The sequence below is a fragment of the Pongo pygmaeus genome, chromosome 21 (genome assembly GCF_028885625.2).
Source record: "Pongo pygmaeus isolate AG05252 chromosome 21, NHGRI_mPonPyg2-v2.0_pri, whole genome shotgun sequence".
NCBI lineage: Eukaryota > Metazoa > Chordata > Mammalia > Primates > Hominidae > Pongo > Pongo pygmaeus.
In genome coordinates, this window is record NC_072394.2 from 40437057 (window position 1) to 40454854 (window position 17798).

The following is a 17798-nucleotide window of genomic DNA, read 5'->3' on the forward strand; positions in this document are numbered from 1 at the left end:
GTCTGCGCGTGGGGAAAGCAGCCCAGTTATTGCGTACACATCTTTATTTTTTTTCATTTTTCTATGCTTGCTGTTATTTCAGACAACCTATTAATTCTCACCAAACCCCGCCCCGCAGTACATCTGGATAAGATTTAGCAATACCACCTCGCTCTCCCTTAATCTCTTTCTTTTTTCGAGATGGAGTCTCACTCTGTCGCACAGGCTGGAGTGCAGTGGCACGATCTTGGCTCACTGCAACCTCTGAAGCCCGAGTTCAGCCTCAGCCTCCTGTGTAGCTGGGATTATAGGCGCCTGCCACTGCGCCCAGCTAATTTTTGTAGAGACAAGGTTTCACCATCTTGGCCAGGCTGGTTTTGAACTCCTGACCTTGTGATCCACCTGCCTCCGCCTCCCAAAGTGCTGGGATTACAGGCGTGAGATTAGCGACCGGCCTAATCTTCCTCTTTCTTTGGCACACATACATACACACGCACACGTATCATTTTGTGCATTTTGTTTTGGGAAAAAAACATTAACAATTTTTAATATTTTAATTTGGTCTAGTATATGCTGAAGAATTTACAGAAGATCAAACTACTTTGGCCAACGGTTTCTGGTGCATTACCAGCTTCATTTTGTGTCCCTACACATCTTTTCTCTCTGCCTCATCTTGTGCACCTTCTTCTAATTTATGGCAGCTTGCTGTGGTATGTATCTCTGCCGGTTGCCTTAAGGGCTTTTTAGAACAAGAAAGGATATAAATAAGCTAAAATATCCGTGCTAATGTAAGCCAAACTAAGCCAGGGAGAATAATACCTTACATATATATAGGACTGTTAGCTTTTCAAAGCATTTCACCAAACAGTCCCATTTTATCCCTGACAACACTATGAGAAAGGTGGGCTAGGTGTTCCTAAGCCCAACACGAAAATGGGTGGTCCTGGGTTTTGCCAGCACCACTCAGCTGGGCAGAGGATGCCCACTGCTAGAACCTCAGCCCCTTCACCTTGACTCCTGTGCAGTGCAAAGAATATAGTGTGAACTCACTGCTCTGGGTTCATATCACTTACTAGCTGTTCGATTGTGAGAAAATTCCTTAACTTCTCTGAGCTGCTTTCTTCCTCTGCCAAAAGTAAGACAATATACCTACCTTGCAAAGTGGTTGTAAGGAGACAAACTCCTGTGTGGAGGAGTGCTGAGCTTACTGCCTGGCCTTTTCATCTACTAGTTCATCTGCTTCAAATTCAAAAGGAGACTGTTACTTTCTTCTTTGTGCTTTTCTTATGTTTCTATACTTTCTTCACAGTATGTGACATTGCAATCAGGTGAAGAGAACCAATCCAAAAGGCCCCGGTGAGCTCTGTGCCTACTAACTCTACCCTCACAACAGACCATGGGGGATGCTGGTGCAGTACCTTGAAGGCTCTAAGCACTGCCAGGGGGGCGTCCCGTGTGAGTCGGTGCACGAGCGAGGGCCAGGCCCGATGAGCCAAGGGAAGCAGCTGGTTTTTGTGGGACTGAAGAACAACCACACACAGATCCAGCACATCCAAGACCTGAAAGAGACAAGATTTCAGCAGATGGTATAGGCTTGAAAACAGATACCTGGGATCAAGTCACAATTTTCAAAGAATAACGTTTAGAAACGTATTAATTGGATAATTGTTTTCTGAGTGCTGACTACATGCCAAGCACTAGCTAGGTACTGAGGGGACACACAGGGACAAAATACACGTTTCCTTGCCTTCGCAGGGTTCATGGTCAGCTGGGGAAAGACCTTAATTAGATAATGCCTAAATGAAGAGATGATTAGCAATTGGGACAAGAGGGGAAGTCAAAGGTGAAATGCAAAGAAACGAGGGGAAGGATCTAAACCACAGACTATTGGGAAGGCTTCGCTGGGGAAGGATCTTCTAAAAGAAGACACAAAGGATGAGTAGGAGTTAGTTCTGTGAAGATTCATGCAACCGGAAACCGTGATGAGGAAGACTCAGAGGTGGAACAGAGCTTTCATAAGAAGTGAAAGAAGGGCAGCGTGGAGCGTTACAGAGAAGAGGTAAAATGGGGCCCAACTACAAAGGGGTTTGTTAGGAATTTTTTTTATTTTGTACTAAGTGCAGTGGGGAGCCGTCAAAGTGTTTTAAGCAGGAAAGTGACATGATACAATTCATGTTTTAGAAAGGTCATTCTGGCTGCTGAGTGGAGAAGAGACTTGAAGGGTGACAAAGAAACAAAGAGGCCCTTTAGGATCCACATGAGAGGAGCAAAGTGATGTGGCCACGTGATGGCGGCAGAGGAGAGAAGTGAAAGGACTGGATATCTGTTTTGGAGATGACATAGTTTAAATTGCTGAAGGACTGGATACTGGGGAGGGGAAGTGAGGGTTTGAAAAGAGCTGCTTCGGTTCAGGGGTAGCAACTGAAGAGATGCAGATGCCACTGAATGAGATGGGGAGCACGCGGGAGGAGAAAGTTGAGCGGCTAGGGGAGACCAAGTTCTGTTACCACTACATGGAGAGGCCCAGCAGGCAGTTGAGGTACAGGCTAATCTCATCAGAAAGGGTTAGGCTACCCTACATATAAACTGATATTTTACCTTCCTTGTTTCCTCATCTCTTACATCTCAAACTCACTGAAAAGAGACTGCCTGCATCAGTGTCACAGGCAGTGGTCAGTACGATGGCCAGCGCAGGCTTCCCTCCCACGTAGGCTTCCCTCCCGCGTGGACGGCCAGCGCAGGCTTCCCTCCCGCGTGGGCGGCCAGTGCAGGCTTCCCTCCCGCGTGGATGCCCAACCTTCACAGGGCGAGGCACTCGTTAGTCTGCAAGACAGAGAGAAGCCAGCCAACACAAAGCAGTAAACCCTACTGGGCGCCTACTATGTGCTGGTCCACACTGAGACTGGAACAGAAGACACCCTGCCATTGAGGGGTGAATAATTAGGCAAGGGAGTAAGAGAAAGCTCAGCTGCACAGTGGGGAGCAGGGGAGCAGGGGAGCAGAGTGGAAATGGCTTTGGTATCACTGACAGGCTTGGAATTTGAGCTCTGTCATTAATAGGACAAGTTACATTATATTTCATTGACTCAAAGATGCACATTTCCCCTCTGCCTGGAATATTCTCCTTGCCCCTTTGCAGGGCTGCCTCCTTCTCAGCCTTGAGAAATGTTACCACCTCAGAGAGGCCTTCCCCGATGACCTAGGCTAAATCAGAAGGTAAGCTCTGTCTTAGTCAGCAGGGTTTTGCACCGAGTAGGTTCCCAACATGTATCTGCTGCATGGGTGAATTACTATTTTCTATCAAATAGAATGCGCTATTACCTTGACAGCCTTTCTCCAATATGTATGAGTCTGTGTATTGCCTCTCTCCCCACAAAAGACAGGGAGTTCCGTGAAGACAGAGATCGTATCTGCATCATCCCCTCTACACACCCTCTGCCTGACCTGCACTAGTCCTCAATAAGCATTTAGCACATGAATGAGTGTATGTGTCTTATTTCATGCTGTTTTATATTTATAATCAACAACCCTGTGAGGTAGGTACCATCATCTTCATTTTACTGATGAAGATGCTAAGGCTCAACATGATGAATTAACTTACTCAAGGTCACATGGCTAATAAGAGGCAGAAACAGGATTTGGACTGACTCAGGTATGTAGGTCTGACTCCAACACTGATGTTCTTAATAATTATGGTATGTATACAGCTGCTACAAATCCTCTACAAAAAGGAAGGTCTTGAAGGATATACAGCAGTATATTGAATGTATCAGCCAGACACCTACATTAAAGCCGTGCAGGTAAAAGGTAAGTGCATGCTGAATGGAACAACAGATGAATGCTAAGAGCTGTCTTGGGAAGACTAAACAAACTCCACACAACACAGACCCTGAGATTTGAGATAATCTGTGGATCAGGGTTTCCTAGCCCATCACCCCTGAGCAAAGCAATGTACACTCATTACTAACAGTGAGTCACTAAGGCAGTTGTGTTTCTCTTTCTCTTTTTTTTTTTTTTTTTTTTGAGATAAAGTTTCACTCTTGTTGCTCAGGCTGGAGTGCAATGGCACGATCTTGGCTCACCACAACCTCTTCCTCCTGGGTTCAAGCGATTCTCCTGCCTCAGCCTCCCAAGTAGCCGGGATAACAGGCATGCACCACCATGCCTGGTTAATTTTGTGTTTTCAGTAGAGATGGGGTTTCTCCATGTTGGTAAGGCTGGTCTCAAACTCCCAACTCAGGTGATCTGCCCACCTCAGCTTCCCAAAGTGCTGGGATTACAGGCATGAGCCACCGCGGCTGGCCGACAGTTGTGTTTCTCACTCCTGCTTGGGGGTAGGGAGGAATGCTGTTTCCCTTTGGGTGTAAGGTCTTCTCCAGGGTGATTCTAAAAGCCCTGCCCCCACTTCTACCCCACCCCACTGCGTCCTGTTATTGCAGTCACTACTACATACTTTCAACCCTTGCTGATAGGGGTGCTGCTTGGCAAACTGCCAGCAAGCCAGGCTATATTAGGAAGTGTTCAGGTTTTCCTTAGAATGAAAACAGAGAGAGAAGGGCTAGTGTCAGGCTTGGAAGAATGATCTCATTAAAGTATTAAAACCTGCATCCTACATAGCTGAGAAAATAATATCCTTTCCAAAGCACATGGCTTTCTTTTCCTTGGAGATTCAGTGAATCCCCAAAACTTGTGGTTTTTAATGCAGGAGACTCAGCTCCCTTGGGCATCTCAGCAGACACAGAAAGATGTAAAACTGTCACCCCACAGACAAATTCCTTTTGATGCCTTCTCTTGGCCACCACACGTGGACCAGGAGATAAGGGGAGCTACGTGCTCATCTGTGTAGCCACTGCCAACCAGGCCACACCTTAGTCCTGCTACTCTGGGAATGCAGAGAAGCAGCTGCGCACTGACCTTCAGGCGGATTTGCAGATTTTTATCTGACAACAAGTGGATGCAGCGTTCCATCACGTCCATGGCTATTTGGATCTGCAACGGCAGTGGTGTCTCCACATCTGGATGGGTGTCATTCTCGTCCACTTTGGGAGGGACTGACTGTTCCTCTGGAAAAAGAGCACAACTGGGGGCAGTGTTGTATGAGTGATAACACAGAGATACCTAAATTTCTGTTCTTTATAAATTACTCAGTCTTAGGTACTTGGTTACAGAAGCACAAATGGACTGAGACACCTCCATTCAAGGGGGAATAGGTACAGAAACCATGGTATAGCCATATAACGGCATTTTATGAGGTCCCTATTTTTTTTAGGGACAGGGCCTTGCTCTGTCCAAGCTGGAGTACAGTGGTGTGAACACGGCTCACTGCAATCTCAAACTTATGGGGTCAAGTGATCTTCCCACCTCAGCCTCCTGAGTGGCTAGGACTACAGGTGCATGTCACCATGCCCAGCTAATTTTTAAATTTTTTTGTAGAAATGGGGGTCTCACTGTGTTGCCCAGGCTGGTCTCCAATTCCTGGGCTCAAGCAATCCCCCTGCCGCGGCCTCTCAAAGTGCTGGGATTACAGGTATGAGCCACTACACCAGGCTTAGCATGGGTTTTAATGACAAGAGAAATGCTTATAAAATAATATTGTCTTAAAAAGACAAAAAGCACAACACAAAATTGCATATGCAGCATGAATACTACTATATACGTTTTTGCATGGGAGGAAGTACCACAAAATATTAAAAGTGACAGGGTAATGAGATAACAGATGACTTCAGTTTTTTCCCTATGCCTTTGGTCTTTTCTAAATTTCCATTAATGAATATTTAAGATAAAAACAAGATATATGGGAGGTTGAGGCAGGTGGATCACCTGAGGTCAGCAGTTTGAGACCAGCCCGACCAACATGGCAAAACCCCATCTCTACTAAATTACAAAAATTAGCTGGGCATAGTGGCGGGCGCCTGTAATCTCAGCTACTTGAGAGGGTGAGGCGGGAGAATCGCTTGAACCCAGGAGGCAGAGGTTGCAATGAGCCGAGATCGTGCCATTGCACTCCAGCCTGGGCAACAACAGCAAAACTCTGTCTCAAAAAAAAAAAAAAAAAAAAAAAAGAGAGAGAGAGATAGCAGGGTTCTCGTGTGGAGGAGCCTTGAAGCTGGGAAGTTCCATGGCTGGCCTCTGCTCTGTCCTTCACTTTTTTGTCTCCTCTTGGTTCATCCTCTGATTAAAAGGGGTGCACGTCTGTCTTCTCCACCAGCCTGTAAGAACTTCTGATGGCCAGAATCAAACCTTATTTATCTTTGTAGGTGAGGTAACAAGGGCAGCTTGGTGTAGTTCATAGGGCGTGGAGTTTGGTTAGAGGAGGTTGGACCAAGTCTTGCCTCTAAAACCTATTAGCAACTTCTTTCATCCTACATTACCTCATCTGGGAAAAAAGGGATACAGCATGTATACCTCACATGCTACTGAGAGCATTAAATGAGATGTTACCAGCCATTATCATTCTCACTGTCTAGAGTGCTGCATTGCATGAGATAGATGAAAGTTTGTAAACGGAAACATCACCACAAGATTTGAGAATTGCATGAAACCCAGGTCAAAATCCCTACCCTGAAAAATTTTCGTGATCTACTTACAGCCCCCAGCCTCATCCCAACCCTGATCACCAGCTGTGCTCATTTCCACTGAGCAGAGCACTGCTCCCTTAACTTTTTCCCATTTCAGTTCCCTCTGCTGGAAAGACAGACTCTTACAGTAGAGGCTGCACCTGTCTCTAACAGATGCTGAAAAGATAAATGAAAATGCATTTGTAGAATGCTTGGATTTCTTGGAGAAAGGGACCTCAGATATACAAGGTGCTTTTATGTGCTTAAAACAAAAAACTCATGTCAAGCCAGCACTGAGGCAAACATTCCTTAGAATGCCAAGTGTGTGGTGTGTACTTGATGAATGATAAGCATAAGGATGATACGCCTGTGCTTTTTTCCCCAGAGGGGAATTTGTTGTTTGAAATTCACCTACTGCAGAATCTTATTTGAGGGATGTGGATTTTCCTGTTATTGGAAGAAGCATTTGACTCTTTCAGTCTGCTCTAAGTGAACATCAACTAACACCAGAAGATCCTAATCATGAAGGAATGGATTCACTGACAGTGCTCAAATTTTAAACAAGAATGGCAAATCTGGATTATGAGAGATCAGAATGCCTCCCCTGCTTCAGCATTTCCAAGTTTGGGTGAAGGGTGCAGTTCACAAAAAGGATTGGATTGGCTGGAGAAACAAATCTGAGAAGAAAAAGCCTGATAGATTTCTGACCAGAAAACTCTGTCCTCGGGGAGAGCAATGACTCAATTCTGCATAAATCGTCATTTGGGCCCTGTGATGCTTTTCTGCTGTTTAGAAGGAATTTGTTGTAGTGAGTGGCATCAAGCTACTATTTCCTGTTATACTGCTGGAAGTACTGGCTTCAGTTCACCAGAATCTCACAGTGGAGATCACCAAAAGGAGGAAAAAAACAAAAAAAGGAAAAGAAAAGAAAATGTTTTATTCCAACCTAACAAACTAATTTGGGACTCGGTTCGATTTAGGATGGTTCTGAGACCACCAAGCTCATTATGACTTGGCATTTTATATTTGCAGAGGAGATTCTAATAATTTATTAATCCTTCTGTGACCTGAAGCTCCAGATTGAGCTTGTGAATAAAACAACAGGCCAGAGCTTCAACTAGCCTGAACTCCCTTCTTCTTTATCATATAAATTGGTAAGAAAAAGACTGCAATCTCCTCCCACCAACAAACAAATGGACAAAGCACATGAATAGACAATGGGAATAAGGAAAAAACCTGTTTGGAAAGAAGCTTATAGAAAGACATCCAACCTCACTGGTAATCAAAGAAATGCAAGGTAGATAACAAGAACCATTTTTCACCTATTAATTTAGGAAGAAAACTGGAAATAGCCAATGTTGGTAAGGCTGTGGTGAAACCAGTATTCATCCTGCACTGCCGAAGGAAAAGTATAAATTGACACAACCTTTTTGAAAGGCAATTTGGCAAGCATTAAATTATGTTCATATCCTTGACCCAGAAATCCTACTTCTGGGAATTTAAAGAAATATGAAAAAAAAAACAAAAAAAAAAACAAAAAAAAACCAGAAAAGGTCACATGCACAGAATCATCCACTGCAGCAACTGTTTATTAGAGTCATTATTAAGCCAGAAGCCACCTAAATGTCCTACAGGGGAATGGACACTTAGTAACAGCTAATAAAACATTAATGATCAAAATTCAACAGCAATAAGCAGAGTTGCTTATAACTAAACACAAAAAGGGTACACAGCTGCAACCACGTAAAAACAGTTTTGTAACAGAAAAGAATGGAAAAAGATTACACAAAACAGGAGAATAGCCATGTTAGCCTGGTAAGGTGATGAGTAACTTTTCTTATTTCTACCCCTTCTGTAATGATGTTTCACCAATTTTTACAATAATCTGTTTCAGAAAGAAAAAACCAGCTAAGCCAAAATAAACAAGTTACCTTCTTCATTATCAAAATCCGAGACATTTCCATCTGCCACATCCTTTTCTTTGAGGTAGTTCAGCAAAAACTGTTCGATGTCTTCAGCTGTGGTGCTGCTCTTAAGAGTTGCTGGTCTTTGGTTCAAATGACTTCCCTCTTCTCCTAAACTTTGCTCTTGGAGGTGCCCGAGATTACCTGTGTCTGGGAACCACTGGGCTGTAAATAAAGTGTTACAATGATCACGTGGGCTATTAACAACAGGCATGAGTACTTTATACACAGAATAAGCTCTCTGCCCTGGCCTGCACAGCCCCCACGATTCAGTCCCTGCCTGGCTCCCCGGCCTCCCAGTTGCCCATTAACTCATCCTTTTCCAGTTCCCCGAATGCAGCAAGCATTTTCCTGTTTCAGAACTCCTGCATATGCCGTTCTCTCTGTCTGGAATACCTCCCATCTACTTCACATTTGGTTAACTCCAAGTTACTTTTCACATCTCAGAACACATAGAACTTGCCCGATAAGGCCCTCCCTTGACTCCCCTGTTTAACTTAGGTCACTTACATGATGTCTTATATAGCACTCTGCTCTTTCTCTCCATATCAGCTCATCACAATATGTGATTATATATTTGCATATCTATTTATTTGTGTGTACTATTCAGTGTCTGAGCCTCCCATCAGACTCTATGTTCCATTGGTCACCACTGGAAATCCAATATGCCCAGTGTGGGTTCCAGCATCTCTATTCCTTCAACCAACTCAGCTCTAACTGCAATCATTTTTGTATGTCAGCGTTCCACAAAGGCTTTTAGGAGAGCAATTTGATACTCTCTCAAAAATTTAAACATAAACCCTTTAAACCAGCATTTTTTTCCAGGATTTCATCCTATTGATATGCTTAGGCATGTCCAAAATGACCTACAAAGATATTGGGTGCTCAAAGTATGTGCAAAAGAAAAAATACACAAGACTGGCAAACACGTCCAAGTGACAAAATTCTGAGTACAGAATATACCACTCATTAGCAGAATACAGGCTTTACAGAGTCTTGAGAATGGATGGTCTCACATTGTATTTCTCACATAAAATGCTTCAGAAAGCTGGCCATTTTCTCTCCAAAGTCTTCCCTATTCGGTGGTGCTCAAATACCTCTGGTAAGTCACCACAGAATAAACTTCAAACATCATTGGGTCCCGCGGTTTTCAAACTGTGCCTTGAGGAGCATTAGGGCTTCACAGAAATGTCTCATGGATCACAACAGGGAGGGAACCAAGAGACGGTGGGCTATAGGCATGGGTTCCAGGGTCTCTATTCCTTCAGACAACTCAGCTCTAATTTCAATTATTTTTGTATATCAGTGTTCCCCAAAGGCTTCATTTCAAAAAAGGCTCTTAACACTTAAAGAATAAAACAACAACAACAAATCCCACAGCCTGAAAATCACTGCTCTGGTCCAGTGCCCTCCTTTTGCAGACAGCTGGGAAAAAAACTCTGATAACCTTTAGCACCTGCTAATCTCCTTTTCATCAAAGAGCATCTGCACAGAGCAAGAGCAGCAGCAGATGGGAGATGACGGGGCCGGGCAACTGGGAGTACCAGAGAGCAAATGTGTGAGGTGTGAGCCGGAGGTTCCTACACCCAGGGATCCATTATGACATTCTTCAAACTGCATCCCCAGTTGTCTATCAGCTACTTAGTGCACTCTAAGGGATTGGTTCCCAAATGGTCAAAACCTGGACCCAGCATTTACACTGCTAAGACTTGATATGCTGCAAAGATTCTAGATTAAAGGCTGGTGCCAGACATTAAAATGTCTTTGCTCACAAATGGCTTTTAAACATATGAAAAGAAGCTCAATCTCACGTTTAATGCAAATTAAAACTACAATAAGGTGCTATTTTTCTCCTATTGGATTAGCAAAGATCAAAAGCTTGATAATACACAGTGTGGGTGAGGGTGTGGCAAAACTGGCACTCTCGTACATTGCTGATGGAGTTTAAATTGGTACAACCTCTTAGAGAGCAATTTGATACTCTCTCAAAAATTTAAACGTAATACCCTTTAAACCAGCATTTTTTTTCAGAAATTCATCCTATTAATATACTGAGACATGTCCAAAATGACCTACAAAGATATTCAATACAGCATTTTTTGTGGTGGCCAAAGACTGGAAATGACCAAAACGTCTACCAAAAAAGGACTGGTTAAATACACTACGGTGCAGACACATGATGGAATACTATGCAGCCATAAAAAGAACGCAGCAGCACATTCTTCAAGTTGTGAAATATGTGACATAAATACTTATTTTCAAAGCTACCCTATTTTTTTCTTGTTATGAATAATCAGCTAACCAGCAGTTGGGATTAAGCAGTAATTAACTGATGCCTCTTGCCCTTACCGTGGCACCTAATGCTTTTTTAGTCACTGCATGTGACACACTATGTTAATGATAACTCAATTTCCTAAAGTTCTTACTGGGTTCTTCTAAGGCCTTTCAGAAGTTCTCTGAGAACACATTTCCACACCCATCTTAAACGAGTGGACGTCAGTTAGATAATTCGATGACAAACAGAAATGACAGCAAAAGGTGCTACTCTGATTTATGAGTGACTATACCAACTCCACCTGAGTACTACTTCCTGTTCAAAAAGCGAGCATATTCTGGGTTATTTCAAAACTTTCAGAAAAGCTAGCTCTAAGTTTGCTTCTGTTCCAAGGAAGCCCCAGAGTCAGTCTTAACCATTCAATTTTCCTTTCTGCAAGGGAGACCCTCTCCCTCCACCTCATTTTTTTTTAAAAGCACTACAAAGCTACACAGGAGTCTTGACATTCCTCCTTCAGAGATGACCGAAGACATTAGCAATCTAAGACAATTCAATTTTGAAGGCCCAAATTCAGATACCTCTCGAGAGATATATTTCACAGGGCTTTTCTTAACCTACTTTTTAAAAATTTCAAATTGAAACATAGCATAGGTCGCTAAAGCAGTACAGGTGGGATATATTTGGCCCATGGAAGCCAGTCTGAGTCTGCATAAGCAACCAATCGGTCCTATGAGGGGCTCCACGAGGGCAGGCCTAAGTGGGTCTTATTCATGGCTGACTCCCCAGTGACTAGCCCACTACACAGGCTTCCAAGTGGCTGCAAAATAAAATCCAAACTCCTTCTCTTGCTCCATAAGGCCCTACCAGGATTTGTCCTTGTTCTTCTTTCCAACTTCATCTTGCAACACTCTCTACAAAGGCCTCTTTTCCATTCTCCAAAGACCCATGCCCCTTCTTCCTTCTGGGCCTTCCCACCTGAATTTTTATTTTTATTTTTGAGACAGTCTTCCTCTGTCACCCAGGCTGGAGTGCAGTGGTGCAATCACGGCTCACTGCAGCCCTGACCTCCCTGGGCTTAGGTGATGCTTCTGCTTCTGCCTCCCAAGTAACTGGAATTACAGGCATGTACCGCCACTCCCAACTAATTTTTTTCCATTTTTAGTAGAGATGAGGCCATACTAGGTTGTCCAGGCTGGTCTTGAACTCCTGGGCTCAAGCAATCCGCCCACCTCAGCCTCCCAAAGTGCTGAGATTACGGGCATGAGCCACGGCACCTGGCCTGAATGTTCTTAAAAATAAAAATTAAAAAAAATGTGATAGCCCCCTATGTGTTGATGGGCCTTTCTCATCCTTCAGGTTTTGGCTTTAGTGTTGCTTCCTCAGAGAGGCCCTCCCTGACCACTGAACTTATAGGAGCCTGTGCCTGTTACATCGAGGTGTTTATTTCCTTCACAGTGTTTATCAGAATCTGTAGTGAGCTTGTCTAATGATTTGTTTACTTGTTTATCATCTCTCTTGCAGTGGCAGGGAAGTTCCATGAGTTTATTCGTCTTGTTCTCTGCTCTATCTTCATTACTTAGCACAGTGTCTGACGTATGGCAGGCACTCTTGAATGAATGAATGAAAAAGGAACATTTATGCTGAACGTGAATGCTCATGCATGAATAAACAAACACCGGAAATGGCATTAGCTACAGGGCAGTGCACTGTCCCTGCCCCAGTTACCTTCCATGAGAATGTTTCTTACAAGGTCTTGGCTTTTTCAACTGACAAAATGAGGCCAGTGACCATTCCACCTGCCTCAGAGGCTATCAGCAGTACTGAGATAAATACTGGAAATATGCTCTTTAAATAAAAGGGACCCAGCTATACAGCTTATTATTTTCTCATCGAAAGATTGACTATCCAGTTGAAGGATTCCTTTCCTTATAATTGAAGTCCAAAATTTTGCCATTCCTTTTTTTTTTTTTTTTTTTTTTTTGAGACACAGTCTCGCTCTGTTGCCCAGGCTGGAGTGCAGTGGCGCGATCTTGGCTCACCGCAAGCTCCACTTCCCAGGTTCAAGCCATTCTCCTGCCTCAGCTTCCGAAGTAGCTGGGACTACAGGCGCCTGCCACCACGTCTGGCTAATTTTTTACTTTTATTTTTTAGTAGAGACGGGGTTTCACCGTGTTAGCCAGGATGGTCTCGATCTCCTGACCTCGTGATCTGCCTGCCTTGGCCTCCCAAAGTGCTGGGATTACAGGCATGAGCCACCGCCCCCAGCCAATTTTGCCATTCTAATGGTAGCTAACATCTTTGGCAAGCACCCAATAGGATCAAAGGGAAGAAGAGAAACTCAAACCAACTCACACAATTAAAAGGTTAAAAGGAAGTTTCTAGACCTGCTCTGTCCAGTATGGTAGTCACTAGCTACATGTGGCTATTAAAATTAAGTAAAATATAGAATTCAGTTCCTCAGGTGCACGAACCACATGTGTATAGTGGTAACTGTACTGGATAGCACGAATAAAGATTATTTCTATCATCACAGAAACTTCTCTTAGTACTGTTCTAGACTATATGTGACTGAATAATTCATGTTATATCTGTTCTTCATTAGCATAGATACTGCTAATGCTATGCATCATCAGAAGCAGTTTGGTATATTGGAAAGAACAAAACTGTCATAAATCCTGATTTTATCATTTATTAATTGTGTGACCCTGGCTAAGTAGGATGTCACTGACCCTTAGTTTTTCTTATTTATAAAATAGAAATAATATTTACATTTATTCTGCAGGGTTTATATCCTGGCATAGAGCAGGAGCTCAATAAATGGTAGAGATTACTGAAAGTATAAAAGATAAACAGTGAAACCCCACCATAACCTATGGGACTGGTGAGAAAATGATTAAAATGTCCTCCATAGCATCACCACAAACAATGCAAAAAACGAGGCTAAGCAAACTAGGAGATTGAGTCCCGTCCCCCACATATCAGCATTAAAAAGGGCTCTCAATGTACCTAATGCTGCCATCAGAGCATGCAGAACACTGACAAAGGAAGCAGCTCTCTTATCGTAAAATTGGTCCAGGGTGGCCAAGACATCTTGAATCACATCTGCCACCAAAGGAAGCAGGTTAGCATCTGAGTTCCGCAGCATGACCTCCAGGACCTTTGGGGTATGAGGGTGCAGAGCCAGATGACGCAGATTTAAAGAGATCCCATTCACTAAATAGTCTGAATTTTGATTGATCAGGTGCTGCAGGGAGTCGTAGCCACAAGCACGGCAAATGTCCATCATGGTGCTGGTAGCCACCTGACTAATGAGTAGGGTTTGGTCTCCAGCCTTCTCCAGTACTGGATAAAGGGCTGACATCAAGAGCAAACAGAAGTCTTTTCCTAGTGCATAAGCAAACTGGCCAATTCCTTCCAACTGAATACATATTTGCCAGATGTTACTGTTCATGGAGCAAATAGTGGGACTTGGCTTTGAGAAGGCTAGAAAAGATGTAACTTGGCAGGTGTGTTCACCAGACGTGATGGCCTGGAGGCCTGGGTACTCCATCATCAGCTCCTCTCCCATTTCCTCAGTTTCAAGACAGGTAACCAAATACCAATTTTCTTGACTTGTGTATTCTTCAAGTATAGATGTCACAATCTCTCTCAGTTCCTCTGGGTTTGTTTTAATACGTTTTTCGTAAAGATCCTCGACCTCCAGCCCAGCAGCCCCTGTAACCAGTTCATTAAGGATCATGGCAGCTTGCTTCCGGTAAACCACAGATTGATGGTAAAGTTCCATAAAGTGATCCACAAGCAAATAAAGATTCCCATAATAACCAAGTAGCTGACAAACCTGCCTCAAGAGCATGAAGATTCTCTCATCAGTGAAGAAGCGGAAATATCTCCTCTGGATGTGGTTCCAAGGCTGTGTGGCTGAGGTCTTTGGAGAAGCATTCAGATCATCAGAGTTCCAACGCCGTTCCTCAACAATCTTGATGTCAGCCACGTCTAGCTCTAGAACTTGGATGAGTGCTTTGGAAAGGCGCTGGAGATGGGCCACAGAGTTGAGGACAAAGTTTATTTTTGGGCCCAAAAGTTTCAGATAACCAAGTAACAAGGAAAGAGTAGAGAATTTGCCCTGGTCATCTTGGGAGTTCATTAGGCGAGGAAGAGATGTGGCAAGGGAATGCAGGCTTTCTGACAAGATGTCAGTGAGGGCTTTGTTGCCCACCACTACTTTTTGATCTGCAAAATGTCTCAGAACTTTATTGCACTGGGCTTGGACTTCAGGACTCTCATCATTTACTAGTCCCACTAAGGCCTTCAGAAGGGGACCAGCACATTCGACCAATGATTGACTACACTTCAAAAGAAGGTCCTCCACAAGTTCTACCAGTTCCAGCCTCACCTTCCAGTGTGGGTGAACAGAAACACACTCAATTATCTTTTTAATAAGGATAGTCAACTTGTCACCAGTGTTTTTTACCCAATCTGCTTCCCGGTAAATCATCAGCTCCGCTACTCTGTGCTCAACTGCAGGTTTTGCTTGGACCTTTGAGATTCTTTTGAGCTGTTCATCAGCCATAATGAAGCTCACTGTCTTGCAAAAGATCTTTAGGGAAGATACGACAATGCTGTGACCTTGTTTAAAGTCTCCCGTGATAACCCTGGTCAGTGCAGTTGAGATTCCAGGTAAAAAAGAGGCAAACAAATCCCCCAGCTGCTTTTGTTCAAGTTCATCCAACGACCTTGGATGGTCCTGACAATCACACTGCAAGAGTAGAACCTGTAAACATTTTAAGGCAGCAATTTTAATTTGCTTTGACTTCTCCTGTTCTGCAAGGCCTAACAGTAAAGATACAGCAAATCCTAAACGTGGCAGAATGGAGGGCTCATAAAAAGTCAGAATGATGTCCCCATAAGCTGAGTGCATTAATGTGCTAAGTCCCTGGATCACAGCCAATTTCAACTCCTCGGACACAGCTGCAGGTTTTTGGGAGCTGGGTGAATACAGACAAGCAGAGAGTTCTGAAAAGAGTTCCTGGAGAAGCTCTTGTTCTTTCACACATGTTGAAGAAAGGACAAATGTGAGGCATTCCACCACACTCTGGATTAAACGCTCTCTTTTGGGACCTGGGGTCTTCAGGGTAAATCGCAGAGGGAAGAGGATGTACTGCTGAAGTTCCTGAAGGGCACTGTCACTCACAGCTTGTAGTCGTGTCTGCAGATGCTCCACATTCTCCACTGTCTGGGTCTTTGTGAGCTGAACACAGACTGGACGTAAGACACCAAAGGCCTCCTCAGGAGTATCAAAAACTGCCATTGTGCAGCAGCCTTCCCCTCACTGAGGAAACATCCTGCAGGCTGGAGGAAGGAAATTGTTCAGTAAAAATGTCAAGTTCAAAGCAAGTATGAAGTGAACTTGCATTCATTCATTCAACAGACATTTACCTGGGGTCTATGTGCGAGCCACTGCACAAGGCACTAGGGGTGCAATGAAACTGAGCCCCCCGTCTAGTGAGGGAAGTACATGTATAGTTACAATAAAGTCTCTTCAGGATTAGGACAGGCCTAAGCTTACAGTCCTGAGTGTGGAAGTCATATCCTGAGGAAGCCAGGATGGGTCTCACAAGAAAATTATGCTCGAGGCAAGACTTGAGGGAGGAAGGAATAGGAATCTGTGGACTATTTTCAGGAGTTTGGATTTTAACCTTCAGGAGTTTGGATTTAAACCTTCAGGTTTCATCCTTTTAAAACTGAGGTACACGTATGGTAAAATGCACTATTTTAATGTACAGCTCAGTGAATTTTTGTGTATGTATAGAACAATGTAACCACTTCCTGAAGTAAGATACAGAATAATTCCAACAACCTAGAAGGCTCCCTCATGTCCTTTTGCAATTGATTCCTATTTCACCTGCCTGGAGGTAACCACTCTTATGACTTCTATCACTATAGACATGTTTTGCCTGTTCCTGTCATTAAGAGGTTTAAAGCAAGGGGTGATATGGTCAACTTTATGCACTGAAAAGATCCCCCAGGGGCCTGTAATATAGGAGAAGGATCAGAACTGGGTGAGACTGACAGCAACATAAAGCGAAAGGGGGTACCCAGAGAGATGGGAAAACTGGGAGCACACACTATCACAGAACACACAGGAGAAGACAGAGTCCAGCAAGATGGAAAGACGGACAGCAGGCAGGCAAGCAGGCAAAGGAGAAAGGATTATAGAAAGCAAAGAGCAACTCAATATCCGAGAGTCTTTTTTTGTGAAGAGAAATTCAAAGTCATGGGCTGACAGTGAACAAGGAGAAGGATAAACAGAGGGCTTGAGGAGAGAAATAAAAGTCTCAAATACTCCCTTTGGGGAAGCAGAGCATGCTGGGAAGACTTACAAAAGTGTGGCTCAAGGGTACTGAGGACTGAGCTGAGTTGGAGACCATAAATGTGTATAACTGTAAAATGTCGGCATTGGATGGACGCTTAGAGATCATCTAGTCTGGTCGTCTTGTGGTCTTTCTTTTTTCTCTACTTGCTTGGGGCTTTTGAAGAGATGATAAGAAAGTGCTTGTGCTGCTTCCGTCTACCTCCAGTTCCATGAACACTCCTGAACTCAGTGGCTATAGACTGGCAGGCAAGTCATGCCAGTGGGCGTGAGCAAGGCCTGTTCAGTCCAGAGAGAGAGCTGGTGCCAAATTTCCCCTTGGAGGGACTCTGATACGCTGGAGAGTCTGGTCTACTGACCTCCCTGGAACCCTATGAGGAAGGGCACTGTTCGTCTCTGTGAGGCTTCGTTGGGGTGTATCTCATGCTCTCTGTGGCCCCAAGAAGCCAGAGAAGGGAAGAAGCTTGACTCTTCCCTATCTCAGGCTAGAAAAATGCCACGCGTGGCAGCCACAAAGCTTGGCTGGGGACTAATGACATCCCATGTGTACTGGCTCATACACTGATGAACCAGAGGCTGCTTTGCCACCTCCCTGCCTGAGATACTGGTAGTTGGATCAAGAAGCAGGAAAAGAAGAGAACTGCTTAATGGGA

The 17798-nt window shown here is 43.9% G+C and overlaps 1 protein-coding gene across 3 annotated transcripts in view; it reads right to left on the reverse strand.

The window, feature by feature from the left end:
* TTI1 (TELO2 interacting protein 1) overlaps positions 1-17798 on the reverse strand; it is a 50874-nt gene that overhangs the window by 14903 nt on the left and 18173 nt on the right. For all 3 annotated transcript variants that reach the window (XM_054467812.2, XM_063659051.1, XM_054467811.2), the window contains 4 exons: positions 13782-16124; positions 8468-8665; positions 4894-5042; positions 1398-1538 (listed from right to left, as the gene is read on the reverse strand). In XM_054467812.2, coding sequence (XP_054323787.1) covers positions 1398-1538; positions 4894-5042; positions 8468-8665; positions 13782-16083 — 2790 coding nt within the window. In that variant the 5' untranslated portion in view covers positions 16084-16124. The remainder of the gene's footprint in view (positions 1-1397; positions 1539-4893; positions 5043-8467; positions 8666-13781; positions 16125-17798) is intronic.